Here is a 14,591-nt window from a genome sequence, read left to right as displayed (position 1 = left end):
GGAAGTTTTGAGGCCAATAGAATATATATCTGTAACAAGCCAATATAGGTTCCAAATCATCGGCTGACAGATATATCGGTCGACATCATTGTAGGGGTTTTGACCTCTAACTAACCCCGATCTTGTTGTAGCTGTTTCAAACATTTCTCAGGCCCCAAATCTACCTCACATCAACAAGCAGAGCACTCCAGCACTACTGCAGTTATTCTCATGTGTGTAGGACTGTAGAGAACATGTGTCCAGCCGAGTCTTTATAGTCTGAATCAGTTGTGTTTACTTCCTTACTGCATTTTCTTTCTTGCGTAGATATTAAAAAAGTCATGTTGAGAAACTACTAAATGCTTTCCCAGTAGATTTGAAGTACATCATACAGTAGATTCTTGCTTTTTTTAACAAAAGGTTAATATAGATGCTTTTTTTGCTTTTGTACTAATTCAAAAAGTAGCAATGTTTCTTTAAAAGTAAACAAAACAGTTTTTTGTTTATGTGCATGCCTATTGTTTTGTATGTGGTATACTTGCATTTTCAGATTATTTTTGTTTTTGTTTTTTTCCTTCTCACCTATCCACAATGCAATGCTGTCCCCCATGACGCACCTCTGCTTGCTGTTACCTGTATGTTAATACGCTTGAATCCCATTGGCCCACTGCCATCATGTGCTCGCTGCCTGCTAATTAAAGACTCAGTCGACTGCCAAAGCAATGAAGCGACCCCTCGAGGCAACTGTAGACCTGGTACTTTGACCTTTCACCTTTTGCTTTGCATGTAGCTTCTTTAATTGTACTGTAGCCACTCACAAAATTTAAGTTGGCTCTTTTGTTTTTTGTGAAACACTTTAATGTATAAATATTTATCATTTATGATCACCAGTGGCAAATGTAGACTTATCTGTACATGTATTAACTACGATGTAATGTTAAAATATTCACACTGTTTCTTTAATGTGTTGATTGCCTTGCTATGGTGTAGTTTCTCATTGTCCTTGTGATAGTTACAGTCATTGTTTGCCTTTTTGTGCTGTGCATAGACAAATAACACATTTACAAATATAACTGCTGTGTGAGTGTACAGTTCAAATCTACTCTGCTTCTGTCGTGTGTGTTTTGGGTGGACAGGCGTTCCCCCACGGCGTCCTCCAGCCCCTACCAAAGAGACCAGCACTTGAGAAGAGCAACGGAGCGAGCTCCCTGTTCAACCCCAGTGTTTTGCACTACCAGCAGGCGCTGGCCAACGCACAGCTCCAGCAGCCCGCTTTCTTTCCCACAGGTAAGAGCTCCCGATCGATGCGCAGATGCAAATAGAAGCACTCATAAGTATGTGAAGCATGCGGTCGCACACAAGTCCCATACACACTCACTGAATGTGCTCGGCTAACCTCACAAAGTCATCCTTCTTCTAAACACGTACGTCATAAAAGTTGTGTGCTAATGTGTCACCATTCTCCGACCTGTGCCGACGCGAATCTTTGATCTAGTGCCCGCAAATATAAACACATAATAGTGGCCAGGTTGAAGGGCAGTGCAGGCTTTGATCGGAGCAATAAATGTTTTGTTCATAGCCACTTAAATGTGACACACCTGTCGCTGAAACGCCCAAGCCCAGTTGTCTCCAACACAAAGGCTCTGTAACTATGTTAAGACTCTAAAAAGAAGGAAGTGTGTTAAATCTTGACTGACATCTATATTGAAAAACAAAAATCCCATTTTAAAAAGGCAATTTTGTTCCAATTCCCCTAAATTAAACCAACTCCCCGTCCTTATTCCTCTTCAGTTTTTACCCCCTCGAACAAAACGCTCTCTCTCATAGAATCTAACAGTCGCTGAAGCCCCCTCAGGTCACCTGCTAAATGAGTTAACTGCAGCTAATACCGTAGCCTGTAGCCACACTGAGTCATCCCTCGCTCTTCTGTCTACCTGCTCTTTTTGTCTCCCTGTGGTGTGAGATGCCTGACAGCCCCTCACCCTCCCTCCGCAGCTCTGTGTGGGAGGTAGCCCTGGGTTAAAGTCGTGTATTAGAATCTTTTTTTTTTTTTTAAACAAATCTGACAAGCCTCAGATGCGCTCGTCTTTTCCACCTATGTAGACAAAAACAGTAGGTAACAAAAAGAGAGAAGGTATAATTTGGTGATGGGCACAAAACTCGACCCATCATCCGGTCCAGATCTGGATTAAAGCCTGTGCATGTCTTTGTACTGACACTGCATGATGCTGCTGTTAAACTCTGTCATCTCTTTAGTTTGGTCTCTCTTTTATTTAGTGTTTTCTATCCTTTTCTGTCTAATCCATCACATTCTTTTAGCAAATTTATTGGACAATTGAAGAGAGACAGGAAATATTGGGAGAACAGAGAGGGGTATGATATGCAGCACATGCCGAGGACTGTAGCCTCTGTATACCCACGGAGCTATACCAGTGCCCCTTCAGCCTTATTCCAACGCAACTAGTATAACTACCAAGTCATTCATAAACATTGCAAAGGTCGTCTGTAACCTTAATCCCAAAGAAAAGTAAATATTTGACTGCAAAATACCTACTAGATTTAGCCACACACTGTGTTAATAAGTGTCTCAATGACATGGGGGTGGCATTTTTTTGTGCAAGGTTTTTTCTCCGTCTCTCCCGTCTTTCCTGACTAAGATTAATAGAGTCCGTGCTGGCATAATAAATAAAAGTTTTGACATCTTCTCGGGTGCAAATTCAAGAGGCTATTCTTGCACATAGCTTGTAAATGAATTGGCAGGAAGAGAAGAGCGACATCAATCTTTTAACAGGCTTAACAATCATTATGTTGTAGCCTTCAAATGGAATATCCTCCTTTCGGTCTCTTTTCTGCGCCACACGTCACAAACGCGCCAGAAACCTGTCGCTTAATTTCTTATTCCCCTCGGATCAGAAGAAGCTCTCTCACCTCGCTGTCTTGCCAGTGTTGCTGCAGCTTGCAAGAAGCAAAGCATAGCATTGCGCCGGAAAGGGGGCGGAGATTAGCATGTCGACCCAGGTTTTGTGTTCCCATCTACTGCAGAGTCATTTGACCCAGATCTGATTGTAACCTTTCCCACGAAGCAAAAAAGCTGGGTGTTAGCGGCTTTTCTGACCGGTGGGAAAGGGGCTTAAATGTAAGTAACGTAGGTTATCCCCTTTAAATACACCGTATGAAAGACAGGTATTAGAATTCTGAATCGCATGAGCCCTCCTGAAAAAAGTAGTCCGTGCGAACAGGGCGTTGTGAAATTATGATAGAGTAGACGTGTAGCGTGTAGGCCATAACAAGTTATTTGAAACACATTCAAATCATAGCCTACCATCCTGCTAGCTACCGGTCTGCGGTAACATTGATTGTCGTTAGGATGGCGGCTGCACTGGCGATCATGACACCGCATGTCATTGACGAAGCTCTAGCTAGATTATAGCGCCATCAGCTGGGTAAAATGCGGTAACACAATAACATACCTCTCTGCATTTTATCCTGGAATATACAGTAGAAAAAAAAGTTGCAACGCAGGGATAAAAAGAGTCCAATTTATGTTAAATAAATGTGCATATCATATAAAAGTAAACGTGGAGTCCCATTGTGATCATTTCCTTCCTTCACTTCTGCAAACAGTAACTAATAACCTCATTGTTCCAGTGTTACAACATGCTGAATGTGACTGTAGTTTCATTATCTGCAGCATACCTTAGTTTGCTTTTTGTTTGATTTAGCTGCTGCTGCAAATGAACAGTATTTTCTCACTAATACCATAACGGAATAGGGGAATAATATTCCACTGCTTGTAACTGGCTGACAGCATCACTGTAACAGCAGCATCCAAGCTCGTTTTTGTCTTGTCTAACCTTGTTGTTCTCCTCCCTCAATTAACCCATTTATTTCCTCCTCTCTCTCTCTTTCTCTCTCCACCTCTCTGTCTCCCTCCCTCCCTCTCTCTCTCTGTCTCTCTCTCTCTGCATGAACACAACAGGGTCAGTCTTGTGCATGACTCCTGCTAGCAGTCTTGGTAGGTCCTGACCTTCCCTTTTGCTCTCTCACACACACTGTTTGTATATAAAAAAAAAAATGGGGGTTTTAGTGGGCAATATCTGCAGCCCTTACAGGTGAGACAAAATGTGACCTCCTGCAGGGGTGAGGAAACTTTTTAAAATGTGCTCTAGATTTTTATCAAACTGTCAATTTCCATAGCCTGGGATGTGATATGATACACATTGTATGCCCTTTTTGTGTCACCTGAAAGAGTTCTTGTTTCCCTACTGACTCTCTTGCTAATGTTTGTTTATGATTAAACTGATAGTGTGGATAAAATACTGCAGACTGATCTGTTCTTTAGCTGTAGGATAGACACTGTCTGTTTGCTGTGCTGTGTTTTGATCAGGAAATTTAAATCAGTTTCCCAGAGAAATTATGTCAGCCACATAACTGGAGATTTTCTCTTCGCTCAAAGGGGATGGGAATTTAAAAAAGACTTGGGGACATGACTAAGAAGTACATACGGTTTTCAGTTGCTCCGGTAGACAGCAGGCGACAACAAAACGGATTCTAATGGCTGCAACTTCATCTTTCTGGACAAATGTGCCTGAAAGTCCACTAAAAGTTCTTGTTTTTGTAACTGAGAGGCTCAGATTGTTATTCTAAGTGTCTGACAACATCACAGAAAGGATCCCTACAGAGATCGACCTTTTTGTTAAAGAAGAAAATGCTTTTTTTTAACCAGAAGCAGAAGATATGTTGCTCTCTTCAAGGCCACCAGACTCCATTGACAAAAACATCGATTTTAGCTCTCATAACATGGGAGTGGCTGGTGTACTGCTGCCTCAGTAGGCTAATTTGTTTGTATTTTTTTGTGACTTTTATGTTCTTAAGGGTTAGCTCTGATCGAACACGACACAATAACACAAACAAACTAATGGATGGAGCCAACAACTCCTGTATTTTGGTGTGGGGGTAAAAGGGCTATTTTTTGAATGGAGTCTGGTGGCTTCAAGGAGGGTGATGTTAAGAGTTTTTATGGTACTGTACCTTAACTAAAAGGTCTTTAATTTTTTAGTAGTGGCTGTACATTGCTGTCTGCAAGGCCACCAGACTCCATTGACAAAAACAGTGATTTTAGCTCTCATAACATGGGAGTTGCTTGTGTACTGCTGCCTCTGTAGGCTAATTTGTTTGTATTTTTGTGTGACATTTGTGCTCTAAAGGGTCAGCTCTGATCTACTACAACACAACAGCACAAACAAACTAATGGATGGAGGCAGCAGTATACCAGCAACTCCCGTTTTTTGAGGTGGGCATAAAATTACTGTTTTTTGAATGGAGTCTGTTGGCTTTGAGAAGGGTGATGTTAACGTCTCTTATGGTTAAAAAATTGTAACGTTCCTTAAGTAAAAGGTCTTTTTTTGTTTTTGTAGTGACTGTACATTGCTGTCTGCAAGGCCACCAGACTCCATTGACAAAAACAGTGATTTTAGCTCTCATAACATGGGAGTGGCTAGTGTACTGCTGCCTCAGTAGGCTTATTTGTTTGTAATTTTGTGTGATTTTTATGTTCTAAGGGGTTAGCTCTGATCTCACACAACACAATAACGCAAACAATAAATGGATGGAGGCAGCGGTAGACCAGCAACTACTGTATTCTGAGGTGGGGGTAAAATGGCAGTTTTTTTAATGGAGTCTGGTGGCTTTGAGCAGGGTGATGATAACAGCTTTTAAGGTTAAAAAACGTACTGTACCTTAACAAAAATGTCTTTTTTTTAGTAGTGACTGTTTCTGTAATGTGTTCACACACTTAGAATAATATTCTGAGCCTGTCAGCAGCCAAAACACAAACTTTCAATCAGGCACAGTTGCCAGAAAAGATTGCAACGTTGCCGCCCGTCCCTGCCTTTTTGTATCTGTTTAGTTAAGACCCTTAAATATGCACGATTAGAGTTGCATGTTTTTGGCATTGAATTGCCTGGATCTTCTCGCTGTGTAACTTGTCAGCCCTCTTGTATTCGAGACATAAAATTCCCATCCCTGCTGCCAAAAAAATGTCATTGATTCATTGTAATTGGTGTCTTGTGCTTTTCAACTTCTCTGGGAAAAAACAGCAAACTGATTTTCCGTATAAATTTCCTTATTTGTGATTGTAATCAGCTTCTCTCCTCTTGTTTTCTTTTTTATTTTTCTCCCACGCTCTCTTTTTTGTTCTTTCTTTCTTCCTGTCCTCCTTGCTTTGCATTGTGAATGGTTGCATGCCATCTGCCGGTGTAACCCTAACGATGGCTTGCTGGCTCTCTGTAACATCCGCCAACCACCTCCACCACCTCCACCTTCAACAACAACAACTACAACAACAACAACAACAACAAACGATACCGTCGACAACACACACACATCACAACGGTTGCCATGGTTACCATAACGCTCCACCTACCTGTCCATTGCTACCATTTCCTTCCCTCCCTCCCTTCCCTCTCCCCTTCTCCCCACCTCTCCCACCCTCAAAAACAAAGTCCCAATGATGTACAGTGCTACGCCTGCTACTGTCTCTGCAGCAACAACTCCTGCCACAAGTGTCCCCTACGCAGCAACAGCACCAGCCAATCAGGTTTGCTCCTTTTAAAGCTTTCTTTCATCAGTCCCTGGAGCTCTGAATAAGTGCTGCCATCTAATAGTCGGCTGCAATAACCTGCAGCTGAGCCTAAGCCCACGCCCAGCCCCTCCCGATGCATCCCTCTGCCTGTACTGGGCATGCTCACACTGGCATTAAAGCGTGCGAGCGGATATTTCACAGAGGGGCTACATCAGCCGGTGCACTTGTGTGCATTCGGCGCTCCTAACAAGCACTTCTTCAGAGCTCCCACATTTGCAAAGTAGTAGTTGTGTTGTGTTGCACTACTTCCTGGTTTTGTTCTGCATGTTCTGTTTTAAGTTTTATTTTCCACTTCTTCTTGTTGTTGTCAAAAAAAGCCTCTCCATCTGCAGCAGGGGGCATCATACGTGCTGCTTGTGTGCTCTGCAAACACACACACACACACACTCAAGTAAATACATGCAGGCTATTTCTGCAGCGCTCGCAGCTGCCATGTTGGATTTTTTTTCCCTTCCGAGTTGCACCTTTTTACCTTTCGTGGGTGAGAGATAAAACACAGAATAAATCAAGAGAGGAAACAGTTATGGGCCACGCTTGTCAGGGTGAGACAGACGCAGGAGAACTGATCACAGGAGCTGTCTAAAAATGGCCCCTCTGATCGGCGGCTCTCCTGTTGCTGCGTGTCAGCGGGAGCCAGGGAAGCAGGGCCAGGGTTTGAATGCCAGGGTGACGCACATGTGCCCCATTTTAAACCTGGAAATTTCAGCACAATGCTGGCACGCTGGCCTCACGCAGCTGGCAATAATTTACCAGTAGTTAAGAGCAGAGGTGCTTTGAGGACACGCAGATGAACAGATGAGAAGTGTTACGCAGGTCGCAGTGTAGTGTGACTGGAAAACAGAGAGTGGGAGGATGTTCATGCCACTTTATTATTGTTAGTTAGGAGTTTTGTACCACTTCCTCTTAAAAACAGGTTATTTTTCTTGGTCTTAAAGCTTAATGTGCAGAGAAAAACAATCACTCTTTCGAAATACACCCACAAAAACAAACAACAACGATAAAACAGACCTCATATCCCATCAGGAGTGAAAACAAAATGAAAACGGAAGCTGTCGTGGGTAAAAATTTAAATCAAATTTTGAAATTGATTCCTCCAAGATTCCCCTCTTCCATCATCAAATCGAGGCCCTGGCCCCCGGTACCCTCGTGCTTTATTGCCCCTCGCAGGCCAGCCGTGCGCTCACTTCCTGTGAGTCACCGTCTCTTCCTGTAATTGGCATGCAGCAGCAGTAGCAGCAGGAAGCAGAGCTGCTCTTTAAAGATGCATGTGGGACAAGGAGCTGGAGAAACACTGACGTCAGCCCCTCGCTGTCTGTCTCCCTCTCTGTTCCTCTCCCCCCTCCCCTCCTCTCCCTCCCTGCCCTGCATAAAGATCCTTCCAGCTAGCAGACAGTTAACATATGTGATCACCAGCTGGACTGCACACAGCACACGCCTCGGTTATCTCTCCTGTCGTATGTTTTTTTTTTAGTATAAACACTCAGATTAGGATGTCTTTAAGAGCATGACGTCATTGTTTTTGCTGAAAACAACCTCCTGGTCCCGAACTGCTGCGCATCCTGAGTTTGTAATAATGCTAGCTGGTTAGCATCAGACATTAGCATCTCCTTAACTGCTTTTTCTCCTTCATATTTATATGGTTTGATAACTTAAGGACTGATCCACCTTATTCAGTGTTTTACAGACAGTTAGGGACGGTAAAAGTAGAATATGGAGTGTTTTTTTTTTTACCTTTTAAAACAAAAATAGAAGATACTTCTACACAAATGGATATGTGACGTACATGAACAGATTCGAGCAAAAGACAGTCGTCTAGGAGGAATGTATGTTTTCCAATTATCCTAAATATTCTAATTGGTTTGAAGCTGATGCTTTGCATTGTAAAGATTTCATTAGTAATATCGCACCGGCCATCTATAAGCCTGCCTTGCAGCCATAGTCTGTATTACAAGTATTTTGTTTGCAGTGTTTATAGACGTACAAAAGTTAATACCAAGTAAAAGTGATTTTTCCCACATTTTAAAAGGATTTATGGCATTACCAATCATGCACTTTGTTTTATCTGACACTATAATACCTAAACATTGCAGGATTAGTGTGTTTAGATGTAATAAAATAAGAAACATAGAGTATAACATGCATGCATGCAGGTACAGGAAGTTGCACACACATGTTCAAAAGGCTCACAATCACATCATTTCATGTTCCAGCTCATGTAAACCACGTGCAGACAGAGCTGAAGTCGTGCCGTGGACTGTGAGGACGCAGCGCCCTCTGCTGTCCAAACGCGGCATTACATGCGTTTCGATCACTCCGGCAGAAACTGATAGGAGGATAAGAGAGAAATAGAATTAGAGAGCATTACATCCAGCAGCTCTTGGGCTCACCTCTCACCTCCCTGCAGACAGACCTGTAATTATGCTCATCACATTTATTATAATGAACTGACCAGGTCGAGATTCAGTGCAATTAGAATAATAATCTGATATTAATCTGCAGCAGTCAAACCTCCACAATGATTCTGTAACACACACTCTGTGCTGTCTTCCCATGCTGCACCAAATCTAAGATTATATAAGAGTGTTTGTTTTCTCCCACCTGTGCTACCAGACGGGTGGGGTTTACCGCCCTGTCTGGCTGATCCCACCCATCTGGCACCCAGTTTTATTTCCACGCCGCACTGCAGAGCGGGCTGCTCCTCCGAGCCGGCGCACATCACACTCTCTCCACCTGTGGTGACCCTCTGTGATGTGCGATGTGACCAGTGGCTTCTGTCCTTTGCTGGCTGTCTGTCGTCTGTTAACAAGCTCCATGCAGCTTTGTTGTGTGTCGGCTCGCTGCCAGTGGCAAACACACGACGGCAGCTAGCAGCTACTCTACCTGTGTCGCCCGCCCTAAGACACTCTCTCTCTTCTTCTTCTTTCTCTCTCTTTGTCATGTGTTGGTCTTTATCTCCTAAAGAGAGAACACACACAGAGGCGATCAGATCTGGGTCAAATGCTACTTGCTAATAATTTGAAGCGTTTGCTCTTTTCAGCATGCAACACCAGGCAGGTAACCATGCCAACGCTCAACAAATGAGGCAGGAAAGTCCTTTTTATGGCTGAAATAGTAGAAAATCTGTGCCCTATTTATGCAGATATCCTCTAATAACACCGTAAAGAATTTTTTTTCATCCCATTGTCCCAATTTGCAGATGTTTTCGGTGGCTGTAGGTTAGCTGCTACCCTCTTTTTGAATCTGCTGCTATTAGTTGTTGGGTCGCACACATTAAACATCCTTATTTCCCATTTAGAATAACCTCCCCCTCCCATTCTGTCGTCGCACCTTTTATATGCAGAACGACCAGGCACAATAAAGGGTTTTCTCACCATTCAGGGCAGAGTTAAAAGTCCCAGAATGCTTTAACAAAATACAAACGTGGTAGACGAGAGTGTTTATTCTCGCTCCAAATGGCCGCACTCAAAAAGCCTCTTCTTGGCTGCATCCCCACGAGCTCCCAGACATCTTTTTTTTTTTGCACGTCTTTGTCGTCTCACACCTGCGTTTTTTAGTCTGATTAAATTGGACGAGAGTTCGTTTCTCCCTCCAGATCTGAACACAGGAGTAGTGAAACGCTCTTGGTCCAGTTACAAACATATTCCGCAGTGTTTTGTTTGTGCTGGGAACAGGATACGACCCCGATGTGACCCATGTAAAAATCTGGGACTTCCAGCTTCCGTAGCCACTTGTGAAATAGCGGCGAGGATTATCCACACAGTACACTGCCTTGTTGATATTTGTGCAGCCCTTCTTCCTGTGTTTACTTTCACGCTCGCAGCCCAGACATACATGTATATAGCCAATGAGGGGAGGTAGTGTGTGTTAGGCCTTTTTAAGGGTAATATCAGTCATTTTTTCACATATTCGTGGAGCTAAATGATTAACAGGTACAAGAAGTTTTTGACTTGTTCGGGTAGATTGCTTCCTGTAGGGGTTTTTAATGGCTGCAAAGTAATCCTTGGAGGCAAATGCTCCCGATCAGACTCTAAAAGTGCTTGTTTTTAACGCTGACAGCCTCAGATTGTTATTCTAAGTGTCTGAAGACATTAGAGAGAGGATCCCTACAGAGCTCGACCTTTCTGTTAAAGAGTAAGATGCTATTTAAAGACAGAAACGGTCGCTCTTTTTAAAGCCACCAGACTCCATTGACACAGCTTTAACAGTTTTAAACTTTTTGTCGTTATTTTGACTCCAAAATGAGTTTAAAGGAGAATTCTGGTGTTCTCTGTAATCGACAGAAGCAATAATATTTGAAATTGGCGCCATAGCTGTGGAGAAAGTTGTACAAACAGCTCGTGGTTTCGCCCATTCTAGATTCCTACAACACCCAGCATGCATTGCGCCCCTCCCTCTGAAAGGAACGGCCCAACGAGAGACAATGGAGTGAAATACTACCATTTTCCAGTCGAGGACATTGATCTGCTCAGTGCTGTACAGAATCCGAAATCTGACGAGAATATACTGGTGGATCGTCTAAAATATCTTCAGGTCTGCAGTCTACATTTCAAACCTGACGATTTTAAACGAGACATGACATCAGAGGCGGCGTCCTAGATTAAGGAAGTGTAGTTTAGGGAGCTCCCTGGCCTCCACCAGATGAGAAGTGGATAGCGTCCTCCAAAGGCACACAGCCAAATTGCTTTTTGTTCCTACCATAATGGCATTAGCTCCCCATAATAGCATGCTAGGACTGAGGTTGAAAAATCGGCGAACTGGCCCTTTAAAGTAGAACGCTTCCAGGTCCCTCGAAGAGCTCAGTATCGTTCTCTTTGGCGGCACCTTTGGCGATAAACAGTAATTGCAGGAGCACACTTCCCAGATATCCAGACAGTGCTGCATGTGTGACGTCCACGGTTGGCTCCGGTTGTAACTCTTGATTTTCCTGGCTGACGGTCGCTTTCCTTTTCAGACTGTTTGCTTCATCTGAGCGTCGAGTTTGTTTCTTTTTCTTTGGATTTTCACTTCTTTTTGAAGTTGTATCTGTAGTCATCCATCTTTTCTTTGTTTGTTCAGCCATAGTAGATGAAAAGCAGCCGCTTAGCTCCGCCTACCCTCTCTGGCAGACCAACCACTGCTGGCTGATGGAAAACGCGTCACTAACTGGGCGCTGCTTGTGATTTTTTCCACCAAAGTTGCCACAGACACCCAGTCTGTAATACCGCCAATGCAGAGGCTTTCATCAGTGGGCCATTGGCTCAATCACCATTGTGTTAACTCATTCAGCGATAGATAGTGTATAAGCATTTATTTACATGAATATTTTCCAGATTATTACTTTAAGGAAGCAGGAAAACAGCAAATACTGTTTGACCCAGATCTTTAAGGAGACACCAAACACAAAGCAGCATTTCTACTGTATAAAATTGAATATCATGCCATGGTACTGCAGCGTTTACGTGGAGGTAAATAAAGTTTATGTCTTACAGGCACTCTAATTTTTCTCTCCTGTTGTCTACCCCTCTGTCTCCCCCCTCCAGATCATCCTGAAGTAAGCGTCGGGAAGGGAATGGAGTGTCACGAAGCTGCACTAGGAAACCCAAAACAGCTCCTGTGTAAATACTACCTTACCTCTCCATTAGAGGTCCAGCAACCTGCATGCTAAGAGTGTAACACTTCAATTTAACCGTAAGAACTGCAGTGCCGGTGTAACACACACATACACACAAACAAAAGATATATACTGTATGTATTGCTAGAAAAAAAAAAACTATTAACATGAAAAAGTCAAAAATATTCTTATGTATAGAACAACATACATAGCCAACACACTATAGAAGTCATTCTAACGATGTTCTCCCAAAGTACCGTGGATCCCCCCTCTTTCATATTTATTCTACAACCCGCTGCACAGCGTTCATCCCCTTGTTTGGAAAAAAGATGCTTGATTTGCACTGTATGAAAAATATAGTGCTTAACGTTTGAAACAGGAAGTGTCACAGAAAAACCCGTGCACAACCACACTCGGCGCTTTCAGGAGGGTTTTCGTCTTTGCTTCTCCCTCTACAAAGTTGAATGTCCTTGGGGCAGACAGGCTCATGTTTTCTTAATGTGACTTGTCCCTGCGAGGGTACCTCCGTGACCCTCGTCTGCCCCAGATGCTGTTAAGATGCCATGATGAAGCTTTTCCTTCCCCTCCCCCTCCCTCGTCATGCCAACTCTGGAAACACCTTGCCAAAGCTCGGAAGAGGTCGGTGGAGTCAACCTGCCAGAAAAAACGGCCACATTACAAGTTTTTTTTTATGCCATTGCGAAAGCTGCTCAGAACGCACCCTTTATTTGTGCTTAAAGATTGTGCACGGATTTTTGCATGTAGTCGTGACTGGGGAAGACAGTGCCCAGATAGCCGTGGCCATTACCGAAAAAAGCCTAAAGGCTCACGTCTGTGCCAAGGGCTTTCCCAAGCTTGACGGCTCGTTCCGGACATACCAAGCCTTGTGTGTGTGCGTGCATGTGTGTTCGTATCTGGAGACTGATGGTCTGCCGGCAGACTGGGACTTGAAGCGAGGTCTAGCGGGTGACGACAACACCAGGAGAGGTTTTTTGGGGGGTTGGGGTGGGGCGAGGGACTTAAGTGCTAAGACTTAAAAAAAAAACCGGTGCATTTGACGACGTTCGTCAAGCAAAAGATGACTTGAACTTCGACTGGAGGGCTATCTGTGACCGTCGGTTGTCCTGTCCAACCCTACTATCACCGATAATCCTGTTCCATTTTAGAAAAACTGTAGAAGTGCCTAAAAAATGCTCATCAACATCCACTCAAAAAGTCACCGTCTAGACACGCTGGTTGTCGGAAGCCACATGGACTTTTATCGGAGACGGTAACTCTTCATTAACATCACAAGTGACTTTATCCAAACGAAAAAGAAGTTAAAGAAACGACAAATCAAAAATAGCTTTGTAGAATGTTTGGTGACTTTCACGGTGTACCATCGTTTCTTACCATGGTTTTGAGTAGTTTACATGAGGAACGTGAGTGAGAAAAAACAGTGTATTGTAAAACTGTGTAATGTATGTAAAGTGTCTCTTATTTTGAGAGTTTATATTCACGGTTCTAGAGATGTATTCAAAGTTATTTAAGATTTGTGTTGTGTCTATTATCACCATCGCCACCATCTCTCCACCATCGACCAGAACAATCATTTTAGCCGCCATGTTATGATTTTAGACCAATCCTCTGTTTATTTTTTGCGTGTTTTAACTCACTAATTTTTCAACACTTCTGATGTATTTTCATGGTGCTTGATTAACATCGACAATCCACAATCACACCTTCACACAGGAGGTTTTCGGTTTCATTCGTTCTGATTTGTTTGTTAATATTCGTGGACGGTGGTGAAAGTTCTATTTTGTTGTAATTTATCTTACGTTACTCTTGGTCAAATTTTAGTCAAAAACAATGTTGTTAACTATTTTGAAATGAATGTAATTTATTGAGCTGTGCTACATTCTGCACGGTGGGTCATTTCAAGGTCTAACCTGTCAGGTCAGCGAATGAGAAGTCGCACACGTCTCGAGGGGGCGGGGCTTAAAAGTCAACCCGCCAAATCAACGGAAAGCTACTGGATCTTTCTTGCCTTCTCATTGATAAAAAGATCACGGTGTTGCAGTAATGAGCATAGTTATAGAGTTGCTTGTGTTGTTGGGAAAAAAAATGTTTATTGTATAGATGACATTTTACCAAAAAAAAGAGAAGAAAATTTCAAAAAAGATGTACTTTTCACTCTAGTATAATAGTATTTCATAACAATATTAAGTTGTTGCAGTGGCAACCAAATGTTGCAATTACTAAAGTTGGGTATTTTTGTAAATGACATTGTTAAGTTTGTTTCTTTTTGCTAGAACACTGTACACAAGGTAGATTGTAAAGAACATTTCTTATTCCTCACTGAGATTACGACAATGACCTAATATTTTCATTAGCAAATAA

The 14,591-nt window shown here is 42.8% G+C and overlaps 1 protein-coding gene across 8 annotated transcripts in view; it reads left to right on the top strand.

Annotated features, from left to right (window-relative positions):
• Positions 1-12,319, top strand: part of mbnl2 (muscleblind-like splicing regulator 2) — a 73,832-nt gene extending 61,513 nt beyond the window's left edge. For 2 of the 8 annotated variants that reach the window (XM_069675667.1, XM_069675666.1), the window contains exons 6-9: positions 681-734; positions 1,116-1,266; positions 3,959-3,994; positions 12,142-12,319. In XM_069675667.1, the coding sequence (XP_069531768.1) occupies positions 681-734; positions 1,116-1,266; positions 3,959-3,994; positions 12,142-12,266 (366 nt within the window). In that variant the 3' untranslated portion in view covers positions 12,267-12,319. Of the gene's footprint in view, positions 1-680; positions 735-1,115; positions 1,267-3,958; positions 3,995-6,482; positions 6,578-12,141 lie in introns of all 8 variants that reach the window. The other 6 variants (XM_069675671.1, XM_069675668.1, XM_069675672.1 and 3 more) reach the window with 6 other exon arrangements.
• The last annotated feature ends 2,272 nt before the right edge of the window (positions 12,320-14,591 follow it).

Source organism: Semicossyphus pulcher, unplaced genomic scaffold (assembly GCF_022749685.1).
Source record: "Semicossyphus pulcher isolate SPU_LCO1_2020_fin unplaced genomic scaffold, fSemPul1.0.p SCAF_24, whole genome shotgun sequence".
NCBI lineage: Eukaryota > Metazoa > Chordata > Actinopteri > Labriformes > Labridae > Semicossyphus > Semicossyphus pulcher.
This window is presented reverse-complemented; position numbering and strand designations above follow the sequence as displayed.